The following is a 27,891-nucleotide window of genomic DNA, read 5'->3' as shown; positions in this document are numbered from 1 at the left end:
TCTCGGCTCACTGCAGCCTTGACCTCCTAGGCTCAAGAGAGTCTCCCATCTCTGCCTCCCAAGTAGCTGGGATGACAATCATAAGCCACCACACCTGGCTAATTTCTAGTGTTTTTCTTTTTTCTTTTCTTTCTTTCTTCGTTTTTTTTTTTTTTTTTTTAGCTGGAGTTTCGCTCTTGTTGCCCAGGCTGGAGTGCAATGGCGTGATCTCAGCTCATCACAACCTCCGCCTCCTGGGTTCAAGCAATTCTCCCGCCTTAGCATCGTGAGTAGCTGGGTCTACAGGCGTGTGCCACCATGCCCAGTTAATTTTGTATTTTTAGTAGAGACTGGGTTTCTCCATGTTAGTCAGGCTGGTGTGGAACTCCCGACCTCAGTTGATCCTCCCGCCTTGGCCTCCCAAAGTGCTGGGATTACAGGCATAAGCCACCGCACCTGGCCCTAATTTCTAGTATTTTTCATAGACACGGGGTTTCACTGTGTTGCTGAAGCTGATCTCAAACTCCTGAGCTCAAGTGATTCTCCCACCTCAGCCTCCCAACATGCTGGAATTACAGGCATGAGCCACCATGTCTGGCCATACCAGGGCTCTTAGACCATTTAGTCTCACCCCCTCACTTTACCAGTACCATGCCTATAAGGATGATAGTGGTGAGGATGATGATACAAATGCTGACTGGCTCCTATTTTGTGCCAGTCTTTGTTCTAAATCTTTAGATCTTAATTAAGATTTAATCTTCATTTAATCTTCAAAACCATCTGTAATTTTGAGCCAAATGCTAAACTCAAATACTGAGCAAAAAAGAAAGAAAAAAAAATGCTGTCTTTTTTTTTTTTTTTTTAGAGTCTCACTCTATTGGCTAGGCTAGAATGCAGTGATATGATCTTGGCTCACTGCAACTTCTGCCACCAGGGTTCAAGCGATTCTCCTGCCTCAGCCTCCTGAGTAGCTGAGACTACAGGAGAGCACCACCATGCCCAGCTAATTTTTGTATTTTTAGTAGAGACGGGGTGTCACCATGTTGTCCAGGATGATCTTGATCTCTTGACCTCATGATCCACCTGCCTCGGCCTCCCAAAGTGCTGGGATTATAGGCATGAGCCACAGCGCCTGGCCGTGAGCTGTGTTCTTAACTCTATCTTTCCTTCACTGGCGATGGTACCATTTCCCCATCCTGTTAAGTGTCCTTGACTGCTCTTACCTTTAGCTCTTGGAATTCCGCCATCTACCCTAACTTCACCTCCACCTAAATCCTGCCCACTCTTCAAAGCCTGCCCCTCCACAGATCCTCCCTCCTAACTCCACCTCAATGCCCAACAGCTCTTTGCTAAGCAGATGCCTTTATTTACAGACAAAGAAGTAAACAGGCAAAAGGAAGAGGCTTGTCCAAGGTCATGCTGCAGACTGAACTCTCACTGGGAGGACAGTTCAGCGTCCTGATACCCGATCTAAGGCAGCAGCTTTGCAGCACATCAGGATGGGGGCGAGTCATGCCTGGCCATGTTCACTTCCAGAACGATTATAGATTTAACAACTTTTTTTTTTTTTTTTTTTAGACGGAGTCTTGCTCTGTCGCCTGGGCTGGAGTGCAGTGGCCGGATCTCAGCTCACTGCAAGCTCCGCCCCCGGGTTTATGCCATTCTCCTGCCTCAGCCTTCCGAGTAGCTGGGACAACAGGCGCCCGCCACCTCGCCCGGCTAGTTTTTTGTATTTTTAGTAGAGACAGGGTTTCACCGTGTTAGCCAGGATGGTCTCGATCTCCCGACCTCATGATCCGCCCATCTCGGCCTCCCAAAGTGCTGGGATTACAGGCTTGAGCCACCGCGGCCGGCCTTTTTTTTTTTTTTTTTTGAGATGGAATCTCGCTCTGTTGCCCAGACTGGAGTGCAGTGGTGCGATCTCAGCTCACTGCAACCTCTGCTTCTTGGGTTCAAGCGATTCTCCTGCCTCAGCCTCCTGAGTAGCTGGGATTATAGGCATGAGCCACTATGCCCGGCTACTTTTTCGTATTTTTAGTAAAGAGGGGGTTTTGCCATGTTGGCCAGGATGGTCTTGCACTCCTGACCTCAGGTGATCCACCTGCCTCGGCTTCCCAAAGTGTTGGGATTACGGGCATGAGCCACCACACCCAGCCTACTATAGCTTTAACAACTCTTTTTTTTTTTCTTTCTTTCTTTTCTTTTTCTTTTTTTTTTTTTTTTTTTTGAGACAGAGTCTCGCTCTGCCGCCCAGGCTGGAGTGCTGTGGCCGGATCTCAGCTCACTGCAAGCTCCGCCTCCCGGGTTCACGCCATTCTCCCGGCTCAGCCTCCCGAGTAGCTGGGACTACAGGCGCCCGCCACCTCGCCCGGCTAATTTTTTTGTATTTTTTAGTAGAGACGGGGTTTCACCGTGTTAGCCAGGATGGTCTCAATCTCCTGACCTCGTGATCCGCCCATCTCAGCCTCCCAAAGTGCTGGGATTACAGGCTTGAGCCACCGCGCCCGGCCTTTTTTTTTTTCAAGATTGAGTCTTGCTGTGTTGCCCAGGCTGGAGTACAGTGGTGCGATCTCAGCTCACTGCAACCTCCACCTCCCGGGTTCAAGCAAGTCCGCCTCAGCCTCCCGAGTAGCTGGGATCACAGGCACATGCCACCATGGCTGGCTAATTAGCAATATTATTTTTTAATTTTTGTAGAAATGAAGTCTCACTATGTTGCCCAGGCTGATCTTCAACTCCTGGGCTCAAGCGATCCTCCCGCCTCGGCCTCCCAAAGTGCTGGGATTACAGGCGTGAGGCACTGCGCTGGGCCCAGAACTACCTTTTATTGGAGGCATGGAGTCCACAGTGGATGGAGATCTCAGTGCCTTAGGCTCAGGGGCTCAGCATAAGGCTGCGGCCAGGCCTAGATGAAGGTGAGGCAGGTGGAAGCGGGGACCCCACAGCTTTCCTTGTGCTCCTCAAGGAGCTGCTCCAGGGCCTTCATGTAGAGGGCATGATAGTGATTGACTTCCTCCTCGGTGGGGCGGAGGTGCTGGGGGACTGGGATGGGGCGGCCCACTGCAGGGAGAGGGAGACATAGGTGGGCGAGGGGTCCCTGATACCCACTCAGCGGCTGGTGGCTATCCCCCCGGAGGTGGGCACTCACCCACAGTGGTGATGGGCACAGCAAAGGGCAGCAGGCCCCAGGAGGTAGCTGAGAAGAGACCACGACCCCAGAAGATGCAAGGAGAGAAGCCCATGAGCTTCTTGAAGGTGAGCTGGCACCAATGCTGCCAGGAGCCTGTGGCAAAAGCCTTAAGTCTAAAGATGTCATTCTCCCCAAAGGAGTACACGGGCACCAGGGACGCCCTGGGAAGGAGCAAGAGAGAAGAGGGGGCTCAGGCTGCTGGACTGCTCCGAGATGGGCACCCCCAGGGGCTGCAAGTCCCTCCCACTACGTCCAGATGCTACCTTCCAGGGCCATTCAAAGCATATGACTATGGCTACAAAGAAAGATCTAGAAGATAGGACTCACATTTCTTTCTTGTTCTTTTTCTTTGTTTTAGAGAGAGGGTTTTGTGACTAACCACAACTGTTAATCCCAGCACTTTGGGAAGCCGAGGGGAGGATCATTTGAGGTCAGGAGTTGGAGACCAGCCTGGCCAACATAGTGAAACCCCTGTCTCTGCAAAAATATAAAACTTAGCCAGGTGTGGAGGGGCGTACCTGTAATTCCAGCTACTCCAGAGGCTGAGGTACAAGAATCGCTTGAACCTGGGAGGCAGAGGTTGCAGTGAGCCAAGATTGCACCACTGCACTTCAGTCTGGGTGACAGAGTGAGACTCTTTCTCAAAAAATAAATAGCTATAATCCCAGCACTTTGGGAGGCCGAGACAGGCGGATCACGAGGTCAGGAGATCGAGACCATCCTGGCTAACATGGTGAAACCCAGTCTCTACTAAAAAATACAAAACACTAGCCGGGCGAGGTGGTGGGCGCCTGTAGTCCCAGCTACTCAGGAGGCTGAGGCAGGAGAATAGCGTAAACCCGGGAGGCGGAGCTTGCAGTGAGCTGAGATCCGGCCACTGCACTTCAGCCCGGGCGACAGAGTGAGACTCCGTCTCAAAAAATAAAAAATAAATAAATAAATAAATAGCTAGACGCGGTGGCTCATGCCTGTAATCCCAACACTTTGGGAGACCCAGGTGGGTGTATCACCTGAGGTCAGGAGTTCAAGACCACCCTGACCAATATGGTGAAACCCCATCTCTACTCAAAATACAAAAATTAACCGACGTGGTGATGTGCACCTGTAGTCCCAGGTACTTGGGAGGCTGAGACAGAACTGCTTGAACTCAGGAGGTAGAGGTTGCAGTGAGCCAAGATCACATCATTGCACTCAAGCCTGGATAACAGAGTGAGACTCCATCTCCAAAAATTAAAAAAATTAAAAATTAGAAAATTTAAAATAAATACATAAATTAAATTTTTTAAAAAAGAGACAAGGCCTTGCTCTCTTGCCCAGGCTGGAGGGCAGTGGTACAATCATAGCTCGATGCAGCCTCAACCTGCTTGGCTTAAGTCATCTTCCCACCTCAGCCTCCCAAGTAGCTGAAACTTCAGGCGTGCACACCTGGCTAATTTTTTTTTTTTTTTTTTTTTTTTTTTTTTTTTTTTTTTTTAGAGAATGAGGTCTCCCTACATTGCCCAGGCTGGTCTTGAACTCCTGGCTTCAAGAGATCTTCCTGCCTTGGCCTCCCAAAGCACTGGGATTGCAGGTGTGAACCACCACACCCAGCCAGGACTCACTCTTCTTGAATTGTGTAGTGGGCCTTCTCATAGTCATTTTCTCTTTCAGTCTTTGCAATAACAACATTGTGGCAAGGTAGGTATCAGCCCTCTTCACAAGTAAAGAAACAAGTCTGGCCGGGCATGGTGGCTCATGCCTATAATCCCAGCACTTTGGGAGGCTGAGGTGGGCGGATCACTTGGGGTCAGGAGTTCGAGACCAGCCTGGCCAAAATGGTGAAACCCCATCTCTACTAAAAATATAAAAATTAGCTCGGTGTGGTGGTGGGCGCCTGTAGTCCCAGCTACTCTGGAGGCTGAGGCAGGAGAATCACTTGAACCCGGCAGGCGGAGGTTGAAGTGAGCCGAGACCAGCCATTGCACTCCAGCCTGGGCGACAGAGCCAGACTCCCTCTCAACAACAATAACAAAAAAAGAAACAAGCACAAGGTTTTGCTTTTGAGATGGGGTCACAGAGGGAAGACAGGGCTTCTGAGCCAGAGGACCCTGCTATTTGCATTATGGTTTTGTCTCCACGGAGGTGGAAGGGAGGCTGGGGTAAGCAGACCCCATGTTTGGCATTGAGTCATGCCCTGGAGAGCCCACGTGGGCCTCGGTGCAGGGCACGGCGCTGGTCTCTGGGCACCCAGATGTCCCCTGCAGGGACCTAGATGTCTGGGGACTGAGAGAGGGCATAAACCAGCAGAGAACTGACAGGTGGGGCCTGCCTGCGCACTCACCCGTGTCTCAGCGCCAGGCGCACGAAGCCTTTGCGCTTCTGGAGCGTGAGGCAGTGCTCCCCGGGGACTGAATACAGGGCCTCGTGCGCACCCCCCACCATGATGACCACGGCCTGCCCGAGCTGGGGCTGGGACAGGATGAAGTCCAGGCTCTGGCGGCTTACGGGACAGAGTCCTGTGGGCAGGAGGAGGTGGAAAGTAGTCCTCATCTGCCTCCAGGGCACCCCCGCCCCTCACCCAGCCTTTAGTTTAAAGCCCCCTATCCCCATCTCCAAGGCAGGGAACCTACCCAAATTCTCACTGCAAGTCTGGCCAATGCTCAGGCTGGCCCCTGTCCTGCGTGGGGAACTTATTATGGTGGCGGGGGGGGGGGGGGGGGGCGGGGGTGTTCCAGAGGGGCTGGGGAACATCTGGTTAGGAGTCGCCTCCTCCCATTTGGCTCACCAAAAGACATGATGTAGTCGCGATAGACCGGGAGGTAGAAGAGGCCAGCCAGCACGGCCAACCAGGGCCGGAGCCCTGGGAAGAGCTGGGAGAAGCCATTGCTCTCGGTGGAGAAATTACAGAGGAAGCCTGTACACATGATCCCATGAGGGTGGGCGCCTAGCACGTAGTTCTGATCCGGGGGCAGCTCTGCCGTTTTCACCAGCTTCGGGGTGTTGAGCAGGATGAAGGGAGGACGGAAGGCAAGACACCGGTTGAAAAGAGGGGCCCTCCACCCCAACAGAGTTCCGAGTTAAAGTTTCTTCGGATAGGGTCAAGGGCCCAGGTTTTTTGTTTTTGTTTTTGTTTTTCTTGAGACAGAGTCTCACTCTGTAGCCTAGGTTGGGGTGCAGTGGCGCGATTTCGGCTCACTGCAACCTCTGCCTCTGGGTCCCAGTTCAAGCTATTCTCCTGCCTCAGCCTCCTGAGGAGCTGCGATTGCAGGCACGTGTCACCATGCCCAGCTAATTTTTGTATTTTTAGTAGAGACGCGGTTTCACCATGTTGGCCAGGTTGGTCTTGAACTCCTGACCTTGTGATCTGCCCACCTTGGCCTCCCAAAGTGCTGGGATTATAGGCTTGAGCCACCGCACCCAGTCTCTTTTTATTTTTATTTTTTATTTTTAGAGACAGGGTCTCACTCTGTTGCTCAGGCTGGAGTACAGTGGTGCAGTCATGGCTCACTGCAGCCTCTAACTCCTGGGCTCAAGCCATCCTCCCACCTCAGCCTCCTAAAGTGCTGGGATTATAGGTATGAGCCATGGTGCCCCACCAAGGGCCCACTCTTGAACATCATCCACTCCCAGGCCAGGCGCGGTGGCTCATGGCTGTAATCCCAGCACTTTGGGAGGCCAAGGCAGCTGGATCACTTGAGGCCAGGAGTTTGGGACCAGCCTGGCCAACATGTTGAAACCCTGTCTCTACTAAAACTACAAAAATTAGCCAGGCATGGTGGCGGGCGCCTATAATCCCAGCTACTAGGGAGGCTGAGGCATGAGAATAGCTTGAACCCAGGAGGTGGAGGTTGGAATAAGCTGAGATTGCACCACTACTCTCCAGCCTCGGCAACAGAAGGAGACTCGGTCTTAAAACAAGGCTGGGTGTGGTGGCTTATGCCTGTAATCCCAGCACTTTGGGAGGCCAAGGCAGGCGGATCACGAGGTCAGGAGATCGAGACCATCCTGGCTACCATGGTGAAACCCCGTCTCTACTAAAAATGCAAAAAAATTAGCAGGGCATGGTGGCGGGCGCCTGTAGTCCCAGCTACTCGGGAGGCTGAGGCAGGAGAATGGCATGAACCCGGGAGGTGGAGCTTGCAGTGAGTCGCGATCACGCCACTGGACTCCAGCCTGGGTGACAGAGCGAGACTTCCTCTCAAAAACAAAACAAAACAAACAAACAAACAAAAAACCACCATCCATTCCCTGTCCCCTGCCTGAGCTTAGGCAGTGGGGAGCTTAGGCCCCAGCACAGGGAAGGGCTCCTAGGTGTGGGAAATGGGGAGAGGGAGGAAGCAGTGTTTCTTCAGGGTGACCCATCACCTTGACAGGATAATAATCCCTTAGTTGTCTCCAAATTGCCTGGTTCCTTATCCACTCCGAACGCCTTCCACCTGCAGACAATGAGATACTGGTGGAAGAACCCCTGGAGCCACTTCCCCTTACCCTCCATGTCCCCACCATCTCTGGCTACCTGGGCCCCTGTCCGGAGCTCACCTTGGTTGGGTGTGTCCCAGTCCATGTAGAGCCACACCAAGTAAACAACAGAGAAGGTCCAGAGTGATGTGAAGAGGAGGACGAAGACAAGAAGGAAGAAGAAAGGGCCTGGGTGAAGGGTGAGGAAGAAAAGAGTTCACTTCTGAAACTCCATCATTCTCTCCAGCTGCTCCCTTCCCTTCCTCCCCTTCAGAACAACAAGCTATCTCCTCTGGCCCTCTCCCAGACCAGTCACCTGGTCATTGTTCTTAGGCATGCAAGCCAGCAGCCCAGCCACTCTCCCTCCAAGGCCTACTCCCCTGGCAGACCCCAGGCACCTGTGCCTCCCCTGCTCTCACCCATGAAGAGGAAAGTGAGCACATATTGGTAGGCGCCCACTGCTTCTAGATGCTGCTTCTGTAGGGTTTTGGAGGTGGTGGGGGGCGATGGGGCTGTGGCAACTCCCATTGCAGAAGCTCCCCTCTTCCAGCAGGACCCCAGAACCCGGAGGACAAACGATGAAGGCTCGGATGTGGACCTGGGCAGACTTTCTCCATACAGTAGCCCAACCTTGGGGTCCTGGCTAAGTCGCAAATCACCTCCCGGAGTAGCGTGTGTCCCCAGGTATGTGAGTGGGGAGACCTTTGGATTCAGAGCCCCAGATGTCTCTGGGTTTTTTCTCAGCCTGATCTTTGAACTTCCTGTCAGTCACCAGCCTGGGCTGGCTGCTGGGTGGGGCTGGGAGGCGTAAAGGGTGTGCAAGGGAGAGGTGACACCTGAGTGTCCCAGGAATTGCTGTTGGAGTGGACAAGAGTGATCTGGCTAGCCCACCCATTGGGTCCCAGGCGCTGGCAGGGGCCAGGAGCCCTGCTGAGACTATTTGACCTCTAGTTGGGGGGCAGGGCCTGGTCCCCATCTCCAGGAATTTCAAGGTCACCACCCCTGCCTGGACCTCCCCCGCTGTGCAAATACACACACATAGGCTGTAGGTCTGTTTCCCACCTTTAATTTTTTTCTTTTTTCTTCTTTTTTTTCTTTTTTTGAGATGGAGTCTCACTCTGTCATCCAGGCTGGAGTGCAGTGGCTCGATCTCGGCTCACTGCAACCTCTGTCTCCTGGGTTCAAACGATTCTCCTGCCTCAGCCTCCCGAGTAGCTGGGATTACAGGCGCCCCACCACGTCTGGCTACTTTTTTTTTTTTTTTTTTTGTATTTTTAATAGAGACGGGGTTTCACCATGATGGCCAGGCAAGTCTCGAACTCCTGACCTCGTGATCCACCCGCCTCGGCCTCCCAAAGTGCTGGGATTACAGGGGTGAGCCACCGCGCCCCGCGGCCAGTCTTTAATTTCACTCCCCCACCCGCAGTCACCCAGGGTACAGGCGAGGCCAGGCGGTGGGGCGCGCCTAGGTGAGGACCAGGTGCCTGTCGGCGGGGACACCATAGCGCGCCTTGTGCGCCTCGAAGAGCTGCGTGAGTCGCTCCACGTAGCGAGCTTGCAGCGAGTCCACCTGGGCCGGGCTGGGCTGGGGGCTCTGCTGCACCGGAATCGCCGCCCTCACAGCGGGCGGGACCGGAGACGATCGGGGCTGGGATCCCCGGTCCGCCCCCTCCCCTCCCTTCCTCCTCTCCCTTCCGCCCGCGGGGATCGGCGGGGACAGAGTTCAGGGCTGGCGCGGTGGCCAAAGGCCAGTGTGGGTGGCGAGGCACCAACGCGGGACGGGGTGGGAGCGGGCACAGGGTAGGAATCGCGGGACCGAGGCTGGGGCTCACCGACAGTGCGGGTGGGCGCGCGGAAGGACAGCTGGAGGCCCCGGCGGCCGGGGAACAGCGGCAGGGCCACGCTTAGCAGCAGATGCAGCGCCTCCTACGCCCTCCGCACCCACCAGTCCGGAGGGTTCGGGAACTGCTGGAAGAGCTCGTTCTCCCTGGAGAAGACAGGCACCAGGGAGGCCGCGGGGGAGCAGGGCGCGGCTGACTCCTGGCCCCGGGGTCCGCGGGTGGCACCCCTCTCCTCCTCCCCGGCCCGGCATCCCTGGCGTCCCCACCGGGCCACGCTCGGGTCCTCACCCGAGTTCCAGAACTGACGTAACGAAGCCCTTCTGATTCCGAATCGGAAAGCTCAGTGCTCCGAGTTTTGCCACCAGCGCCTCCAGGGGCCCTGGACGGACACCTGGCGACCCCTGAGGCAGTACTGTCCTTGTCAGAGGAGACCAGACCTGGGGGGAGGGCAGAAGCTGGGGGACTCAACGCCTGGGTCTTATTTATTTATTTATTTATTTGGGGATGGAGTCTTGCTCTGTTGCTCAAGCTGCAGTGCAGTGGCCTGATCTTGGTTCTCTGCACCCTTGACCTTCAGGGCTCAAGTGATCCTCCCACCTCAAGCCTCCCAGTAGCTGGGACCACAGGTGTGTACCACCACACCTGGCTAAATTTTTGTTTTTGTTTTTTGTTGTGTAGAGATAGGGTTTCCCTGTGTTGCCCAGGCTGGTCTTGAACTCCTGGCCTTAAGTGATCCTCTCACCTGGGCCTCCCAAAGTGCTGGGATTACAGGTGTGAACCACCACACCCAGCCAAAGCCTGGGACTTGGAAAGAAGAGCGGAGAGGACATGGGGAAGAGAGAACTGGGCCCCAGAGCCCCCCAGGAGGAGGATGGTGGGGCGGGAGACAGCAGCAAGGTCCCCCTCTTCTCACATGATGTAGTCCCAGAAGAAGGGGAGATGGAACCAACAAGGCAGCATGAGCGGGTGTGGCCGGAGCTCCGGGAAGAGGCAGGAGAAGCCCGTGGGCTCTGTGCAGAAGTTGGCGAAGGCTCTCACGACCAGGACCCCGTGAGGGTAGAAGCCAAAGAGGTAGTTCCAGGAGGGGTCCAACTCTGCAGTTCTAACCAGCTGGGGAGCAGAGGGGAGCACCCCACCCCAACAGTGAGATTGCAGTTTGGGAGATGGTGGTCCCAAGAGTCTATTCTGAAGCTCCAACTGCACCCAGTACCCCACTGCCCGAGGTCCTCACCAAAAGGGGAAGTAGTTACAGAAATGTCTTCAAACTGCCCAGTTGCAAACCCAGGCAGATCTTCGGCCTCCAGCCCTGGGTGTGTTTCTATCCCGATAGAGCCAGACCAGGTAGAGGACCACCAGCATCCAAGCCCGGCCGAGGAATGCAAGGAGCCAGGCTGCCGGGCGCACCTGGGCTGGAAGACGGGGCAGGGGGAGCTCACAGTACAGGTGTGTAAACCTAGGTCTTCCCTCTGCCCCCTTCCATCCCACCTGCTCCCCAAACTCCCTCCCTACACCTCCTCCCTCGGGGTAAACGAAAACAGACCACCAGCTGCTGGGGCCCTGCCCAGATTCCCAGGCCTTGGGGACTCACGCAGCCCTAAGAAGGAGAAGACCCATTGCAGGACAGCAAACACTTGGAGACCCCTTTGGAGAAGGCTGGAGGAGGCCGCCATATTCTGGAGGAATGTCACACAGGGGCCACCCCCATCTCTTAAGCACACCTCCTTTTGGCCCAACACACTGGCCCTGACCCTTGACCTTGGTCCCGCCCCCATTTTCCGCCCCCTTTCCTGCTCTGCACACTGGAGCCCATGCTCCCAGGGAAGGAAGGGCTAATCATTACCTGGGCTCACAAGGCTATGATCAATGGGACCAACAGAGATGACCAGGGGTGTGGCCCGGAGCCTGGGGGAGGTGTTTGAACTCTGCAGAGGTCAGGGGGCTGGTCAGTTTCGGTGGCTCAGACCTATTGTTTTTTGTTGTGTAGAGATGGGGTTTCACTGTGTTGCCCAGGCTGGTCTTGAACTCCTGGCCTTAAGTGATCCTCTTGCCTGGGCCTCCCAAAGTGCTGGGATTACAGGTGTGAATCACTACACCCAGCCAAAGCCTGGGACTTGGAAAGAAGAGCGGAGAGGACATGGGGAAGAGAGAACTGGGCCCCAGAGCCCCTCAGGAGGAGGATGGTGGGGCGGGAGACAGCAGCAAGGTCCCCCTCTTCTCACATGATGTAGTCCCAGAAGAAGGGGAGATGGAACCAACAAGGCACACTTTGAGAAGCCAAGGATAACTTGAGCCCGGGAGTTCAACCAGCTGGGGCAACAAAGCAAGACCCCATCTCTACCAAAAAAAAAAACAAACAAACTCAAAAAACATTAGCCAAGTGTGGTGGCACATGCCTGTAGTCTCAGCTACTTGGGAGGCTGAGACAGGAGGATTGCTTGAGCCCAGAAGGTTGAGACTGCAGGAAGTAAGCCATGATTGTACCACTGCACTCCAGCCTGGGCAATAGAGGCTGTCTCAAAAAACAAAAACAAAACAAAATAAAACCAAAACACACACACACACACACACACACACACACACACACACACACACACACACACACACCAGGACCCTCTGGGAAGGAGAGAGGTGGTCTGAATGGGGTGTCCTACAAAAGGCAGGGCTCCTGCATGAATCGAAACAGCCTGAAAACCTGCTAATCACCAAGGCTGGTCCCTGAGGCCCAGGACATGCAAGAGCAGCATAGGCGTCTGTGGGAAAACACTTGCCAAGAGGTGTTTTCTCCTGTCCCTACTCGGCTCACCGCCATCCACAGGACATGGGACAAGGGTAGTGGGGCCCAGGGTGAGATGGGTTCCAAACTCTGGCCAGAACGATGCTCAATCCCATGGAAAGGTAACCAACCAGATAATCAGCTCCACCTAGCAGGAAGGAAGGCTCCTTAAAGGAGGTTTTCCCTGAAGACTAGAGAGGAGGAAGAAAAGGGATTCCAAGTCAGCCATGGAGGCTCACATCTGTAATTCCAGCACTTTGGGAGGCCTAGATGGGAGGATCACTTGAGGCCAGGTGTTCGACACCAGCCTGGTCAACATAGTGAGAACCTCCCATCTCAAAAAAGTCAAGGTAAGGCCAGGCGCGGTGGCTCACACTGGTAATCCCACCACTTTGGGAAGCTGAGGCGGGCAGATCACTTGAGGTCAGGAGTTCAAGACCAGCTTGACCAACATGGTGAAACCCTGTCTCTACTAAAAATACTACAATTAGCTGGGTATGGTGGCAGGCGCCTGTAGTCTCAGCTACTCGGGAGGCTGAGGCAGGAGAATGGCATAAACCCGGGAGGCGGAGCTTGCAGTGAGCTGAGATCCGGCCACTGCACTCCAGCCTGGGTGACAGAGCGAGACTCCCTCTCAAAAAAAAAAAAAAAAGAAACTGATGTTTGGCCGGGCGCGGTGGCTCAAGCCTGTAATCCCAGCACTTTGGGAGGCCGAGACGGGTGGATCACGAAGTCAGGAGATTGAGACCATCCTGGCTAACACAGTGAAACCCCGTCTCTACTAAAAAATACAAAAAAACTACCCAGGCGAGGTGGTCGGCACCTGTAGTCCCAGCTACTCGGGAGGCTGAGGCAGGAGAATGGCGTAAACCCGGGAGGCGGAGCTTGCAGTGAGCTGAGATCCGGCCACTGCACTCCAGCCTGGGTGACAGAGCGAGACTCCCTCTCAAAAAAAAAAAAAAAAAAAGAAAGTGATGTTTATTTTCCACCAACTTTATTTCCATGTTGCTTAAGAACCCATGCAAGGGCCGGGCACAGTGGCTCACGCCTGTAATCCCAGCACTTTGGGAGGCCAAGGTGGGTGGATCACCTGAGGTCAGGAGTTCCAGACCAGCCTGGCCAACATGGTGAAACCCCATCTCTACTAAAAATACAAAAATCAGTCAGGTGTGCTGGCACACGCCTGTAATCCCAGCTACTCAGGAGGCTGAGGCAGGAGAATCGGCTTGAACCTGGTAGGCGGAGGTTACGGTGAGCCAAGATTGCGGCACTGCACTCCAGCCTGGGCGACAGAGGGAGACTCCATCACACACAAAAAAAGAGCTCTTGCAAGAACAGCTTAAGACCATTCAGTGGTTGCTCCTACCCATCCAGTGGCCTTAGCAGTAGGAGCTGTAGACCAGTCTTCCGTGGCAGGCTGAGTGCTCCAGTCTTCAGTAGGGAACTGCTGGATAGTCACAGAGGGCACGTGCACATCTTCAGACCAGTCTGCAACCTCAGGATGAGTAGCAGTGAACTCAGGAGCTGGAGCAGTCCATTCACCCTGAAATTCCTCCTTGTCACAGCCTTTTCAGCAGCAGCCTGCTCTTCTTTTTCAATCTCTTCAGGATCTCTGTAGAAGTAGAGATCCGGCATGACCTCCCATGGGTGTTCACGGGAAATGGTGCCACGCATGCACAGAACTTCCTGAGCCAGCATCCACCACGTCAAACCCACCGAGTGAGCTCCCTTGTTGTTGCTTGGGATGGCAATGTCCACATGGCGCAGAGGAGCATCCGTGTGACACAGAGCAAGGTAGGTAGGTTAACATAAGATGCCTCTGTGAGAGGCTGCCGATCAGCCCTGGGGTGAATAAACATAAGCCGTGGTTCCCGGAAGGCTGCCTGGATCTGGTTAGTGAAGGTTCCAGGAGAGAAGCGGCCAGCAATTGGAGTGGCTCCAGTGGCAGCAGCAAACTTCAGCACGGCCCTCTGGCCACTATTCCTGGAGGACGTGACACTGACATCAGCGGGGTTTTCAGTGGCAACAATGCCACAAGCTGCCAGAAGCAGCTTCTCCCAGGTCCTCTTCAGAGTTAGGATGTAGGTGCCATCACTTTCCCTTTTATACATGTACTGTTCCATCTGTAAGTCAAGATTGGTGCCACCTAAGTGGGTTCCTGCTGCAAGGAAATTAAGGACATCTTCCTCCTTCATTTGCAGGAGGGACATCAAGGGCTCCAGATGCTGTGAAACTTTAAGTTACAACAGGAATCCAGAACAACGCCAGATGGACCCCTCTGTGGGTAGCGTGGAAAGCTTTTTTTTGTTTGTTTTGAGACGAAGTCTTGCTCTGTCGTCCAGGCTGGAGTACCGTGGCACAATCTCGGCTCACTGCAGCCTCCACCTCCTGGGTTCAAGCAATTCTCCTGCCTCAGCTTCCCAAGTAGCTGGGATTACAGGCATGTGCCACCATGCCCGGCTAATTTTTGCATTTTTTTTTTTTTTTTGAGGCAGAGTCTCGCTCTGTCGCCCGGACTGGAGTGCAGTGGCCAGATCTCAGCTCACTGCAAGCTCCGCCTCCCGGGTTTACGCCATTCTCCTGCCTCAGCCTCCCGAGTAGCTGGGACTACAGGCGCCCGCCACCTCGCCCAGCTAGTTTTTGTATTTTTAGTAGAGACGGGGTTTCACCGTGTTAGCCAGGATGGTCTCCATCTCCTGACCTCGTAATCCGCCCGTCTCGGCCTCCCAAAGTGCTGGGATTACAGGCTTGAGCCACCGCGCCCGGCCTAATTTTTGCATTTTTAATAGAGATGGGGTTTCATCATATTGGCCAGGCTGGTCTCAAACTCCTGACCTCAAGTGATCTGCCTGCCTTGGCCTCCCAAAGTGCTGGGATTACACGCATGAGCCACCATGCCTGGTGTATTTTTTTGAAATGGAGTTTCGTTCTTGCTGCCCAGGCTGGAGTGCAATGGCACGATCTCAGCTCACTGCAACCTCCGCCTCCCAAGTTCAAACGATTCTCCTGCCTCAGCCTCCCAAGTAGCTAGGATTACAGGCATATGCCACACCTGGTTTTTTTTTTTTTTTTTTTTTTTTTTTTTTTTTTTTGAGACAAGAGTCTTGCCTTGTCACCCAGGCTGGAGTGCAATGGTGCGATCTCAGCTCACTGCAACCTCTGCCTCCTGGGTTCAAATGATTCTCCTGCCTCAGCCTCCCAAGTAGCTGGGATTACAGGTGCCCGCCACCATGCCCAACTAATTTTTGTATTTTTTAGTAGAGATGCGGTTTCACCATGTTGGCCAGGCTGGTCTTGAACTCCTGACCTTGTGATTCACCCGCCTTGGCCTCCCAAAGTGCTGGGATTACAGGCATGAGCCACTGTGCCCAGCTTAATTATGTACTTTTTTTAGTAGAGAAAGGGTTTCACCATGTTGGCCAGGGTGGTCTCAAACTCCCAACTTCAGGTGATCCATCCACCTCAGCCTCCCAAAGTGCTGGGATTACAGGTGTGAGTCACCGCGCCCAGCTAATTTATTTTTTGTAGAGATGGAGGTCTTGCTATGCTGTCCAGGCTGGTCTTGAACTCCTGGCCTCCAGTGATCCCCCGCCTGCCTCGACCTCCGAAAGTACTGGGATTACAGGTGTGAGCCACTGTGCCCAGCCTGGGAAGTCCTTCTTTTGGTCTGTGCCCTCTCACACTCTCTCCAGCTCAGGCAATACAGGGGAAGGGGAAAGTGGGAGCCAGGGAAGCTTCCAGGTTCCCACGAGGGTCTAACATTCTGCCTCTCCCTTTTCCTCTCATCTTCCCTTTTCAGGGTCTCTCCCCTCTATGCTGGTGGCAGGAGGGGAGATGGGGTTAATGGGCAGACAAATGGACTCAAGACTTACAAACTGTCCTTTAATGACAGTGAGGCTGAGGAACATTAATAATTTATCACGCGGGGAGTCCCCAGAAGCCCTGTTCCCATGAACCCCTGTGGGCGGAGGAGAGAGGCGGGGACTCTGGGTGCTTCCTGAGAAGGCCGTGTTGGGAGCAAGATGACATATTCAGTCCAGGCACATAGAACGTGCACTCAGGAAGCAGGGAGTGAGAGAGACCCATCCCCCGACTCCCAGGATGGGGGCCAACCCCCCTAAAAAGGCACAGTGGCAGGGCAGGTTTGGCAGAGTGGTTGAGTGTCAGGGGTCGACAAAGGACACCATGATGTAGCGTGTGCCCCGGGTCGTGGGCAGCCCCTCGTGGTAGTGGGTGAGGCGGCCGGGGTGCAGGAGTGCCCAGCCCTTCCTCGGGGACGAGATCACGCAGTCGTAGCGCAGGAAGCGGCAGCCGCCTCCCTGAAAAGAGGAGAAGGGAAAGGAAACATGGAGTGAGCAGACATGGGGCCTGGGGAGCAGGCAGATACAGGGGGCAGGGCAGCCAGGCGAGGGGGCACGGTGCGGTGACAGACCAGTGTGACAAGGGAGATGGCAGATATGGGGGGCTGGGGTGCCCGTAGACAGGAAGATCCAGGGGAAGGCTGAGGCCGCCTGCCCAGAAGAGATCTAGGAGCTGACACCCACAAAATCACTGGGAAATGGGCAGGGCGGGGAGCTGGGGGTGCACGCAAGGGCTCTAGGTGGGGACCCGAGGGTCCTGAGGTGAAGCATGGGTGGGTGGTGTGGCTGGGGCGCACCTCATAGTCCAGGCCCTTGTGGTTGAGGGCCACGTTGAGGGTGAAGGTGGATGAGTCATGGTGTGGCCGCAGAGATGGCTGCTCATCTGGTCGGTAGCGAACCACAAAGTTCATCACCGCCCGCGCCTGGGAGAGAGGAGGGAAGACGCTGCGGGGACGGCTGCAAGTGCAGGATTTTTTTTTTCTTTTGTATTATTATTACTATTATTTTTGAGACAGTCTCGCTCTGTCACTCAGGCTGGAATGCAGTGGTGTGACCTCGGCTCACTGCAACCTCTGCCTCCTGGTTTCAAGCAATTCTCATGCCTCAGCCTCCCGAGTAGCTGGGATTAGAGGCATCTGCCACCACACCCAGCTAATTTTTGTATTCTTACTAGAGACGAGGTTTCACTATCTTGGCCACGCTGGTCTTGAACTCCTGACCTTAGGTTATCCGCCCACCTCGGCCTCCCAAAGTGCTGGGATTACAGGCGTGAGCCACCAACACCTGGCCATTGCAGGGGGTCTTCAGGGAGATGATGGTCCCTGTCCAGGGAGGGGAGGGGCGGCAGGATTCCTGCGTGGGAGGGTCTTGCTGCTCACTGGCATTAGATTAGGGCCAAGCCTTGCCCCGGGTCTCAGCCTGGCTCCCTCCCTCCCCTGGGCTGCCTCCTGCAGCATCTCATTCCCCTGGGAAGTAAAGTGCACGGAGCCCAAATGCTGTGGGGGCCAAAAGGGGTCTCTGTGGAGACTTCCAGCCTGGCACTGGGGTGGGAAAGGTGGGGAGGCAGCAGGCAGATGGGCGGCGCACCTTGGTGTGGTAGCCGGGAAACAGGCTCTCGGTCATGGGGCCCACATACGTCCGCAGCAGCTGCAGCCATTGGTCCTCGTACCCCACCTGCTTCATGTGGATGTCCACAGTGGGCACATTCTCGTAGCCTCCAGCCAGCCTCGAATCCTGGGGGTGGCGGGCACTGAGCCACCCGCCCCTCCAGCCATGGTGCCCGCCAAGGGCAGTCCAGCCTCCTTCCTCCTGTGCCCCAGCCTTTACACCTGTGTTCCTCTGTGTGGAGCAGTCTTCTTTGCTACTTCTCACCCTGACTCACTGCTCCTGGCCCTTCAAGTCTCAGCTAAGATGTTACCTGTCCTGTGAAGCCCCTTAGTCCTCCCAAGTCTGGGTCAAGGCTTCCCCGTGGCTTCCACTGCACCCAGGCTGCTCATCGCAGCCTTAGAAGCTGTGTGGCGGCTGCTGCTCACAGCAGGGGAGAGCTTGGCTGGCACGAGGCATTCCTGCAGTGCAAGCTAGGGCAGTGACCCAGAAACTATTTCCTCTTTTCTTTTTTTAGAGACAGAGTCTTGCTCTGTCACCCAGGCTGGAGTGCTGCAGCATGATCATAGCTCACTGCAGCCTCTAACTCTGAGGCTCAAGTGATCCTTCTGCCTCAGCCTCCTGAATAGCTGGGACCACAGGCACACGCCACCATGCCTGGCTAATTTTGTGTTTTTAGTAGAGATGGGGGTTTCTCCATGTTGATGAGGCTGGTCTCGAACTCTCGACCTCAGGAGATCCACCTGCCTCAGCGGCCTCCCAAAATGCTGGGATTACAGGCGTGAGCCACCATGCCTGGCCCAAACCCAGCTAATTTTTAAATTTCTTATAGAGACAGGTACTTGCTATGTTGCCCAGGCTGGCCTCAAACTCCCTGGCTCGAGCAATCCTCCTGCCTCAGCCTCCCAAAGTGCTAAGATTACAAGCATGAGCCACTGCGCCCAGCAGTAAATATTTCTTGAATACATGAATGAATGCAGTTGTGACCCCAGGGTCTGTCTCCCCCTTGGGGTTTTAGTAGAGAAAAAGAGGGAGTTCCCCCTCTTTGCTCCCATTTTCCTGATTCCATTGTTCCTTTACCAGATCCCGCACCTCCTCCTCTGGGGAGCCCTCTGCCTTCCTCACCCAGGCCCTTACCTCATGCCGGCCGCCTGACCACTGGCCATAGTGCTCCATCTCTGCCACCAGCTCATCACACATTTGTTCTGACAGCAGTGGGAACCAGTACACGTCCGGGCATGGCTGAGGACAGGGTGGGGGAGAACAGGACTAGCTGACAGCACAGAACGGGGAAGGGGACAGGCAGTGGACAGAATGGGAAGGTTCAGGAAGGAGGAGGGAAGGCTCTGTGAGAGCAGCCAGGGACCTGCCAGGTAGGGCCTGGGGGAGTGGCAAGGCTGAGAGCCGGTATCTGGCACAGCAGAGGTGGCAGAGGGTCCTGGAGCCCCTTGTGCTGGGACAGGGGTTTCCAAACTTCCATAACAGTGCATCCCTCTTTTTTTTTTTTTTTTTTTTTTGAGATAGGGTATTACTCTGTCACCCAGGCTAGAGTGCAGTGGCACAATCATAGCTCACTGCAGCCTCAACCTTCTGGGCTCAAGCGATCCTCCTGCCTCAGCCTCCCAAGTAGCTGGAACTACAGGCACATGTCACCATGCCAAGCTAATTTTTTCTTTTCTTTTTTTTTGAGACAGGGTCTCGCTGTGTCACCCAGGATGGAGTGCAGTGGCATGATCTTTGCTCACTGCAACCTCCGCCTCCCAGGTTCAAGCAATTCTCCCACCTCAGCCTCCAGAGTAGCTGGGACTACAGGTGCGTGCCATCACATCTGGCTAATTTTTGTATTTTTTTTTTTTTTTAGTAGAGACAGGGTTTTGCTATGTTCGCCGGGCTGGTCTCAAACTCCTGACCTCAAGTGATCCGCTTGCCTCGGTCTCTTGAAGTACTGGGATTACAGGCATAAGCACCACTCCTGGCCTAATTTTTTATTAAAAAATTTTTTTTTTGTAGAGACAGATTCTCGCTATGTTGCCCAGGCTGGTCTTGGACTCTTGGCCTCAACCGATCTACCCACCTCGGCCTCCCAAAGTGCTGAGATTACAGGCACGAGCCACCACGCCCGGCCCCATTCTTCTTTAAAGACGTGATTTCAGCCAGGCGCGGTGGCTCACGCCTGTAATCCCAGCACTTTGGGAGGCTGAGGTGGGCGGATCACCTGAGGTCAGGAGTTGGAGACCAGCCTGACCAACATGGTGAAACCCCATCTCTACTAAAATACAAAAATTAGCTGGGCATAGTGGCAGGCGCCTGTAATCTCAGCTACTTGGGAGGCTGAGGCTGGAGAGTCGCTTGAACCTGGGAGGCGGAGGTTGCAGTGAGCCGAGATCATGCCATTGCACTCCAGCCTGGCAACAGAGCGAGACTGTCTCAAAAAAAAAAAAAAGAAAAGAAAAAAAAGATGTGATTACATTCGTAACACCAATATACCCAATACACAGGAGAGGAGAGGCCATCTGATCAATGCCAGGTTTGGGATCAAGAGTCCTATCTGCTCGGCCTTTGCCTTCATCTTGGCTGAACAGAAAACCCTCAGACCCCTGGGGAACTCAGTGTGAAAACTTTGAATCCAGGTGGGGGCCCCCAAGAGGCAATGGCCATGAGGGCGGTGGGGGCTGCACGGGCTCACCTGCTCCACGATTCCCTCCCCTTCCAGGGCCCGGCTGTAGTTCTCATGGATGTACTGCTCCTTCCAGTCCTGCGGGAGGGTGGAGGGTACATCAGATCTGTGACCCCCTTGCTCCCAGCCCTCAGGGGACTGCCCCCTCCTGCTCAGCGTCCTGCGCTGGCAGCAGCCACCATGTTTGGCGTCTTCCTTAGCACAGGGTGGGGAACCTGTGTGCTCTGGGTGAGGGGGTCCCACTCACAACAGGGTTGTCAAAGATCTGCCAGAGGTCGGGGTGCAGGTGCTCCGTGTCATATCGGGAAGTGGCCAGGAGCCGGCCAAATTCATGCTGATTGCTCAGATGGAGGAAGATGCCCTGTAGTGGGGTGGGGGTGTCCATGATGCAGGCCATGCCCGGAGTCCGGGGGGCTGCCCCCAGGCCACGCCGCGCACCCGCGCTCACCTTGTCTCGAAAGCTCTTACAGAAGGCCATGTCCGGGTCCGTGTCACTGCCCGAGAACACGTCCCTCTGGGGCAGCTCCGTCCGCAGGGTATCCCCCCTGATCACATAGGCCTGCGAGATGTATGGCACGTTCCACACGCCCCTGGAGGCACCGACACCGTGGTCAGCTGGGAGGGCGGCCCCCAAATTCTGCCCAGCTCATCCTGGGAAGTCCTTCTTCCCTTAGAGTATTGCAGTCCCTGAATATAAGGCTCCTGCAAGTCCCTTGTCACGCATTGCTTGTCACAACCGCCCCATCTCCCAAAACGCAATCAGTCCCTACCCCACTTCTTTTTTGTTTCTTGTTTTTGGTTTTTGAGATGGAGTCTTGCTCTGTCACCCAGGCTGCAGTGTAGTGGTGTGATCTTGGCTCACTGCAACCTCCGCCTCCCAGGTTCAAGCAATTCTCCCACCTTAGCCTCCCAAATAGCTGGGATTGCAGGTGCCCGCCACCATGCCCAGCTAATTTTTGTATTTTTGGTAGAGATGGGGTTTCACCATGTTGGCCAGACTGGTCTTGAACTCCTGACCTCAAGTGATCCGCCTGCCTTGGCCTCCCAAAGTGCTGGGATTACAGGCGTTGAGCCACCATGGCCAGCCCTTGTTTTTTATTTTCTTGAGACAGGGTCTCCCTCTGTTTCTAGGCTGGAGTGCAGTGGTGCAAACATGGCTCACTGCAGCCTCAACCTCCCAAGTTCAAGTGATCCTCCCACCTCAGCCTCTGTAGTAGCTGGGACTACAGGCACGCACCACCGTGCCCATCTAATATTTTAAGTTTTTTGTAGAGACAGGATCTTGCTATGTTGCTCAGGCTGATGTTAAACTCCCAGGCTCAAGCAGTCCTCCTACCTCGGACTCCCAAAGTGGTGGCATCAAAGGTGTGAGCCACTGCACCCGGCCTCGTGGCACCTCTGACTGGTGACCACTCCCAACCCCTGAGAGTGGGGGCCTTGGGTCTATCCGGGCCCTGGGTCGGAGGAGGTGGGGGGCTGTAGGCTGGCGGGACTCACACTCGCTTTCGCTGCACCAGCTCCACGTAGTCCTCGGAGCGGGCATAGTACTCATCGGGGCTCAGGGCGCCCCAGAAGTTGGACCACAGCTTGCCATGGCGGGACAGCATGGGGGCGATCACCTTCCTACAGACAGGCAGGGGTGAGGGCTGGGCAGACGGGAGCAGGCCTGGGGAGCCCGGTGCCCAAGGCAGAAGTGGGGTTCCCGGGGCCTGTTGGGGTGCCCTCCGGCTGCGGGGAGAGGAGGTAAGCCACCTGTTCTCCTCAATGAGGATGCGCAGGGTCTGTAGGTTGGTGAGGACAGCATCAGCGTCCAGGCTGAAGTAGAACTCACACTCGGGGTCCTGCCGACACATGTCCCTGGAAGTGAGAGGTGAGCTGAGACAGTGGCGGGTGGGGAGGCAGTGTGGATGGGGGAACTGGTCCACGCCCCCAGGAGAAAAGGAGGGAGGCAGTGTCTATCCTTCCTTCCCCAGGCTCTCTGCTGTCTGGGTGAGCTGGCAAGGGCAGGGGTGACAGCGTGGGGGCTGCAAGGACGCGAATGGGGAGGCCCAGGAGGGGTTGGACGGGTGACAGGTGAGGTGAGGGCCAGGCATCAGGTGGCAGCAACCCCCACCCTGCACCCTCATCCCACCCCCTCCTTCCCCCAAGCACCCGCTCACATGGCCATGTCCCTGGCCTCGCCTGGGCTCAGAGCCTCCTCCGGCCCTACCAGCTTCACGGCTGCGAAGTGGTCCTGGAGCTGTGGCCAGGAGTCAGCGATGTGGGGCTCATGGAAGACCTCCTGGGAGGGGATGACATAGGGGGATGGGCTCAGAGGGCAGGGAGGCGGCACCTGAGGTATGGGGGGTGCAGGAAGGAGATGGGGGTAGGGGCACGGGAGTTCTGATCAGGACAGGGGAAGGGTCCCTCGGGAGAGGCTCCAAGATGGGGGCAGCCGGTCTCACGTTGTTGTGCAGAAAAAGGGTGACCCTGTCAGGGGGATAGTCCAGGAGCAGCAGCCGCTGCAGGAAGCGGGGCAGAAACGGAGTAGGCTGTTCCACAAACACGGCCAGAAACACCCGGGGGGGAGGCTGGAAGATGCAACAAACATGGGCTCAGAGGGAAGCCTGGACTTCTCCGTTGCCCCCACCCACCCTCCACCCTGACAGGTGCGGGGACCCAGAAGCGATGGCCCCACCACCACCCAGCCCACTCCTTGCACCTCCTGCTCAGCACGCTGCCCTCTCGTGCCCCTCCCCGGCACCCCCACCTCACCTGCCCCCCCGGGAGTGTCCTCCGGTCCCGGTTGCAGAAACCACAGCCTCCCTCAGGAGTCCAGCCGTTGGGGACGTAGTTTCCCAGGTAGTTGAGCTGCAGCTGTTGGGGAGAGACTGAGGCTGAGTGGCTGAGGCCTCCAGGGGTGGAGGTGGGGATCAGGCACCTCTGGTATGGGGGCTGGGAAGGGCTGGCTTCTCAGAAAGGTTGGAGGTGCCCAGGGGTTGGGGCAGGGCAGGGCGGCGGTTGAGACCACTGGTGGCACCTTAGTGGGACCGTTTCCATGGACGACAACGGGGAGCGTGTCATAGGCCACATTCCGGATACGCACACGGTTCCGATCAAACTTTAAAACCACTTCATCTGGGGAAGAAAAAGGCCAGGCTTCAGACTCCCTTTCTCTGGGAGCTGCCAAGCAACATATTTTTCTAAATATGGGGTCCCACATTCTCCAGGGAATAAAGGGACACCAGGGCCATCCTAGAGTGTCCCTCGTTGTGGGGCAGGAACCTTTGGGTTCTGACCAGGCTGCTGGCCCAGAGAGCTCCACTGCCTACTACCTGCGTGATCACATCGCAGCTGGGTGAGGGAGGATGAGCTGAGCTGGGGTCCACTAGGAGCCTCAGCATCCCTACCCCTCCTCATATTCTCCCTCTCTCCCCCACTTTTTTTTTTTTTTTTTTTTTTTTTGCACATTAATTTTGTATCCTGAGACTTTGCTGAACACTTTTTTTTTTTTTTTTTTTTTTTTGAGATGGAGTCTCACTCTGTCACCCAGGCTGGAGTGCAATGGTGCGGTCTTTGGCTCACTGCAACCTCCGCCTCCTGGGTTCAAATGATTCTCTTGCCTCAGCATCCTGGCTAGCTGAGACTATAGGCACATACCACCATACTTGGCTAATTTTTGTATTTGTATTTTTTGTTTTTTATTCTGAGATGGAGTCTCACTCCTATCACGCAGGCTGGAGTGCAGTGGCGCGATCTTGGCTCATTGCAACCTCCACCTCCTGGGTTCAAGCGATTCTCCCTCCTTAGCCTCCCAGGTAGCTGGGATTACAGGCACACACCACCACGCCCGGCTAATTTTTATATTTTTAGTAGAGACAGGGTTTCGCCATGTCGACCAGGCTGGCCTCGAACTCCTGACCTCAGGTGATCCACCTGTCCTGACCTCAGGTGATCAGTCCTGCCAAAGTGCTAGGATTACAGGCATGAGCCACCACACCCGGCCTAATTTTTGTATTTTTAGTAGAGATGGGGTTTCACTATGTTGGCCAGACTGGTCTCAAACTTCTGACGTCATGATCTGCCCGCCTCAGCCTTCCAAAGTGCTGGGATTACAGACATGAGCCACCACACCTAGCCTCCTTTTTCTTGTTTTTTTTTTGAGGGAGTCTCACTCTGTCGCCCAGGCAGGAGTGCAGTGGCGCAATCTTGGCTCACTGCAACTTCCGCCTCCTGGGTTCCAGTGATTCTCCGGCCTCAGCCTTCTGAATAGCTGGGATTACAGGTGCCCGCCACCACGCCCGGCTCATTTTTGTACTTTTTTGTAGTAGAGACGGGTTTCTGCTATGTTGGCTAGGCTGGTCTCGAACTCCTGACCTCAAGTGATCCTCCTGCCTTGGCTTCCCAAAATGCTGGGATTATAGGCATGAGGTACCGTGCCTGGCCTCTCTCTCTCCATTCTCCCCATCCCGAGGCAAGTCACCAACCCCTCCACAAGCTGCTTTCCTCACCTGTACAAGAAGGATAACCAGGGACCTTCCCTTTGTTAAACGAAATCACAGAAGTAGGCCAGGCACAGTGGCTCACGCCTGTAATCCCAGCACTTTGGGAGGCCGAGGCAGGAGGATCACCTGAGGTTGGGAGTTCGAGACTAGCCTGGCCAACATGGTTGGAACCCTGTCTCTACTAAAAATACAAAATTAGCTGGGCGTGGTGGTGCATGCCTGTAATCCCAGCTACTCGGGAGGCTGAGGCAGGAGAATCACTTGAACCCGGGAGGCGGAGATTGCGGTGAGCTGAGATTGGACTATTGCACTCCAGCGCAGGCAACAAAGCGAAACTCCATTTAAAAAAAAAAAAAAAAAAGCCCCTGGCCTGGTGCCTAGGCGCAGCATGTATGCAACAGATGCCAGACACATTTTTGCCTCCCTTGCTTCTAGTACCATCGGCACAGTGCAACTCACACAACCCGCCACTCAGACACCCAATAAAACCACATAGAGGTGGACTTAGATCAGCCCAGCTCCTCCAGAAGCCTCTCCCAGCTCAAGACCCCTAGCTGCAGAGGCTGCGCACTGCCCACCTGCAGCTGTCTTCCTCCTCACCTAAAGCCCCGTTGAGGTTCTGAAAGATCCGAGATTTATGATCCAGATTAAGGCTGAGTTTCTCCTAAATGAAATGGGATGCGATAAAGTGGTTAAAACGGAAGGAGCGGGAAGGACATCATTTCTCTTTTCTCTCTCTCTCTCTTTTTTTCTCTCGCTTTTGTTGCTTAGGCTGGAGTGCAATGGCATGATCTCAGCTCACTGCAATCTCTGCCTCCCAGTTCAAGCGATTCTCCTGCTTCAGCCTCCCAAGTAACTGGGACTACAGAAGAGTGCCACCATGCCTGGCTACTTTTTATATTTTTAGTAGAGACAGGGTTTCACCATGTTGGCCAGGCTGGTCTCAAACTCCCGACCTCAGGTGACCCACGAGCCTCGGCCTCCCAAAGTGCTGGCATTACAGGCGTGAGCCACTGTGCTTTTTCTTTTTTGTGAGAGACAGAGTCTCATTCTGTCACTGACGCTGGAGTGCAGTGGTGCAAAACATCCTCAAACTCCTGGGCTCAAGTGATCGTCCCACCTCAGCCTCCCAAGTAGCTGGGATTACAGGCGTACACCATGAAGTCTGGCTAATTTTTTTTTTTTTTTTTTTTTTGTAGAGATGAGGTCTCAACTATGTTGTCCAGGCTGGTCTTGAATTCCTGGGCTCAAGCAATCCTCCTGCCTAAGCCTCCCAAAGCACTTAGACGTGGGATGTGGGATGCGCCCACTCCTCTGTCTTCCCTACCCTCAGTCCTGGGTCCAGGTAGAGCCGCGTGTAGAACAGCTGGTCATCGTCATCATCCTTGTACTTCCACTGGCGCACGATCTGGTGGATGGTGGTGGCAAAGCCGATGAATCCTGGTGGGGAGGGGAAGTGTTGACCCCGAGACTCCCAGGGTCCCAGGGCCTGTCCCCCAGGCCCTCTCCAGCCCTCAGGCACCTTTAACACTCTGTCCCACCGCTCTTGGCCCCTCTGCCTTGGGCACCTTGCCACTCACCACCAGAGTTGAGGAAGCGCTTCCCCGTGCCCACCTCAGGGTACTGCTCCGCCAGCCCCCACTCGGGCCAGCAGAAGCTCTCCGCAGAGAAGAGCAGGCGGCTGCCACTCTGGACGAACTTCTTCAGCAGCTCTGAGGGGCTGCCGGCCAGAATCACATCATAGCTGGGTGAGGAAGGGGAGGATGAGCAGGGGTCCACTGGGAACCTCAGCATCCTTACCTTGCTCCCTATCTCCAGCCCTGTTACCTGTCCACAAACATGATGATCATATCCTCCCGGTCAGCGTATTTCTCCATTTCCTTCTTGAGCCACCGGACCTTCTGTCCTCCACCGACTGTTCGGGCCACATCACCCCCTCGCCACTCCTCTCCCAGGCCCAGGGTCTGTGGAGAAGACGCCTCATGCCAGGCAAGGGGTGGGGAGTTGTTGGGGGGGAGCTCCTGACCAGGCTCACCGTGGGGACCTGGGCATCCAGACTTCAGCCCACCCCTCCCGCTGGGACCCCCTCCCAGGGGCGTTTCCCTCTCCTCACCCGCACGGTGTAGTTGAAGAATTCTGCAGAGCGCAGGAAACGCAGGTAACCCTCGGTTTCAGCTGTGGCCACAGTCATCACCAGCAGCTTCTCTGTTACCAGAGGGAATTGGCACTTGGGATCCACCGCCCAGCTCCGGGCCCCACGTGCTTTGCTGTCCTCCCTCTCACTCGACTTCCCTCCCTTTCTTCCTTCCCATTCTTAAACTCTTCTCACCCAGGAACACTCTGACCCCAGGGAGGACAGGGTGGGAGTGGCGCCCAGGAATTCCGAGTCCGTTCGCACAGGGAGGCTGGAAACCTCAGTTCAGGGTGGTAATGGGCAAGGAGCTTGGCGCGACTCAGCCCCAAGAGCACGCTGGGCGGCGGACGGGCCAGACACCTCCTCGAGCCCCCGACCCTCTCCGGGCCAGGCTGGCAGGCACGTCAGCCTCTGCCCCCTCGGCCGCGCGGGGCCTCCCCGGGCTCTCACCTGGGTTGACCGGGTCTCGGCCCCGGGGCCGGTCGGAGGCTGAGGCCGCAGGGGGCAGCAGCAGCAGCAGCAGGAGCCGGAGTCCTGGCCCCGAGGAGGTCATGGTGGGGAGCGGGCCCAGACAGCACCCAGGATCCTGGGACCTCAGCTACGCGCCTGAATCCCAGCTCCGGAGGGGAGCTCCTGGAAGGGGGCGCTCGGGCTGCTGTGCAGCCGCCGCGGGGAGCAGCTGGGCTGGGGCCACGCCCTGGAAAAAAGGCGTATCCGGAGGCTGCAGAAAGCTCCAGATGCCGGCGCCGCAGACAAGGCGAGGATTGTCCCGGGCGCACGGGAGGAGGGGGAGGGGCGGCAGCTCGGGCCGGCGGGCGGGAGACAGGGACTCTGGGCCGAGCCCCCTGCTTTACACATGTGGAAGCTGAAACCTGGACAGGGGAAGTGACCCCTGGCGGTGGGTCCGGAGG

The 27,891-nt window shown here is 55.6% G+C and overlaps 2 protein-coding genes and 1 pseudogene across 4 annotated transcripts; all 3 read right to left on the bottom strand.

The window, feature by feature from the left end:
- Positions 1–2,667: 2,667 nt before the first annotated feature.
- MOGAT3 (monoacylglycerol O-acyltransferase 3) lies at positions 2,668–8,313 on the bottom strand. The gene is made up of 7 exons (XM_010387395.1): positions 8,026–8,313; positions 7,688–7,795; positions 7,514–7,584; positions 5,934–6,138; positions 5,490–5,664; positions 3,128–3,330; positions 2,668–3,039 (listed from the first exon to the last, which is right to left on the bottom strand). The coding sequence occupies exons 1-7, from the start codon at positions 8,132–8,134 to the stop codon at positions 2,885–2,887; spliced, it is 1,026 nt and encodes a 341-aa protein (XP_010385697.1). The 5' UTR covers positions 8,135–8,313; the 3' UTR covers positions 2,668–2,884.
- Positions 8,314–8,965: 652 nt separating this feature from the next.
- LOC104681361 lies at positions 8,966–13,671 on the bottom strand (annotated as a pseudogene).
- Positions 13,672–16,081: 2,410 nt separating this feature from the next.
- PLOD3 (procollagen-lysine,2-oxoglutarate 5-dioxygenase 3) lies at positions 16,082–27,846 on the bottom strand. Of its 3 annotated transcripts, none has more exons than XM_010387398.2 (19): positions 27,431–27,846; positions 26,960–27,051; positions 26,674–26,810; positions 26,427–26,590; positions 26,174–26,286; positions 25,447–25,510; positions 23,382–23,479; positions 23,117–23,218; positions 22,807–22,932; positions 22,522–22,643; positions 22,115–22,219; positions 21,860–21,985; positions 20,811–20,952; positions 20,610–20,723; positions 20,372–20,440; positions 18,823–18,927; positions 17,668–17,814; positions 16,878–17,003; positions 16,082–16,539 (listed from the first exon to the last, which is right to left on the bottom strand). In XM_010387398.2, exons 1-19 carry the CDS (start codon positions 27,531–27,533, stop codon positions 16,384–16,386), a joined length of 2,211 nt encoding a protein of 736 aa, XP_010385700.1. In that variant the 5' UTR covers positions 27,534–27,846; the 3' UTR covers positions 16,082–16,383. The 3 variants fall into 3 exon arrangements, with proteins under 3 accessions (XP_010385700.1, XP_010385702.1, XP_010385701.1); XM_010387399.2 differs by having other exon boundaries at positions 16,089–16,539; positions 17,668–17,757; positions 27,431–27,841; XM_010387400.2 differs by lacking the exon at positions 17,668–17,814 and having other exon boundaries at positions 16,087–16,539; positions 27,431–27,841.
- Positions 27,847–27,891: the final 45 nt, after the last annotated feature.

The sequence above is a fragment of the Rhinopithecus roxellana genome, chromosome 6 (genome assembly GCF_007565055.1).
Source record: "Rhinopithecus roxellana isolate Shanxi Qingling chromosome 6, ASM756505v1, whole genome shotgun sequence".
NCBI lineage: Eukaryota > Metazoa > Chordata > Mammalia > Primates > Cercopithecidae > Rhinopithecus > Rhinopithecus roxellana.
Note: the sequence above shows the minus strand (reverse complement) of the source record. Positions and strands in the feature narration are given on the sequence as shown.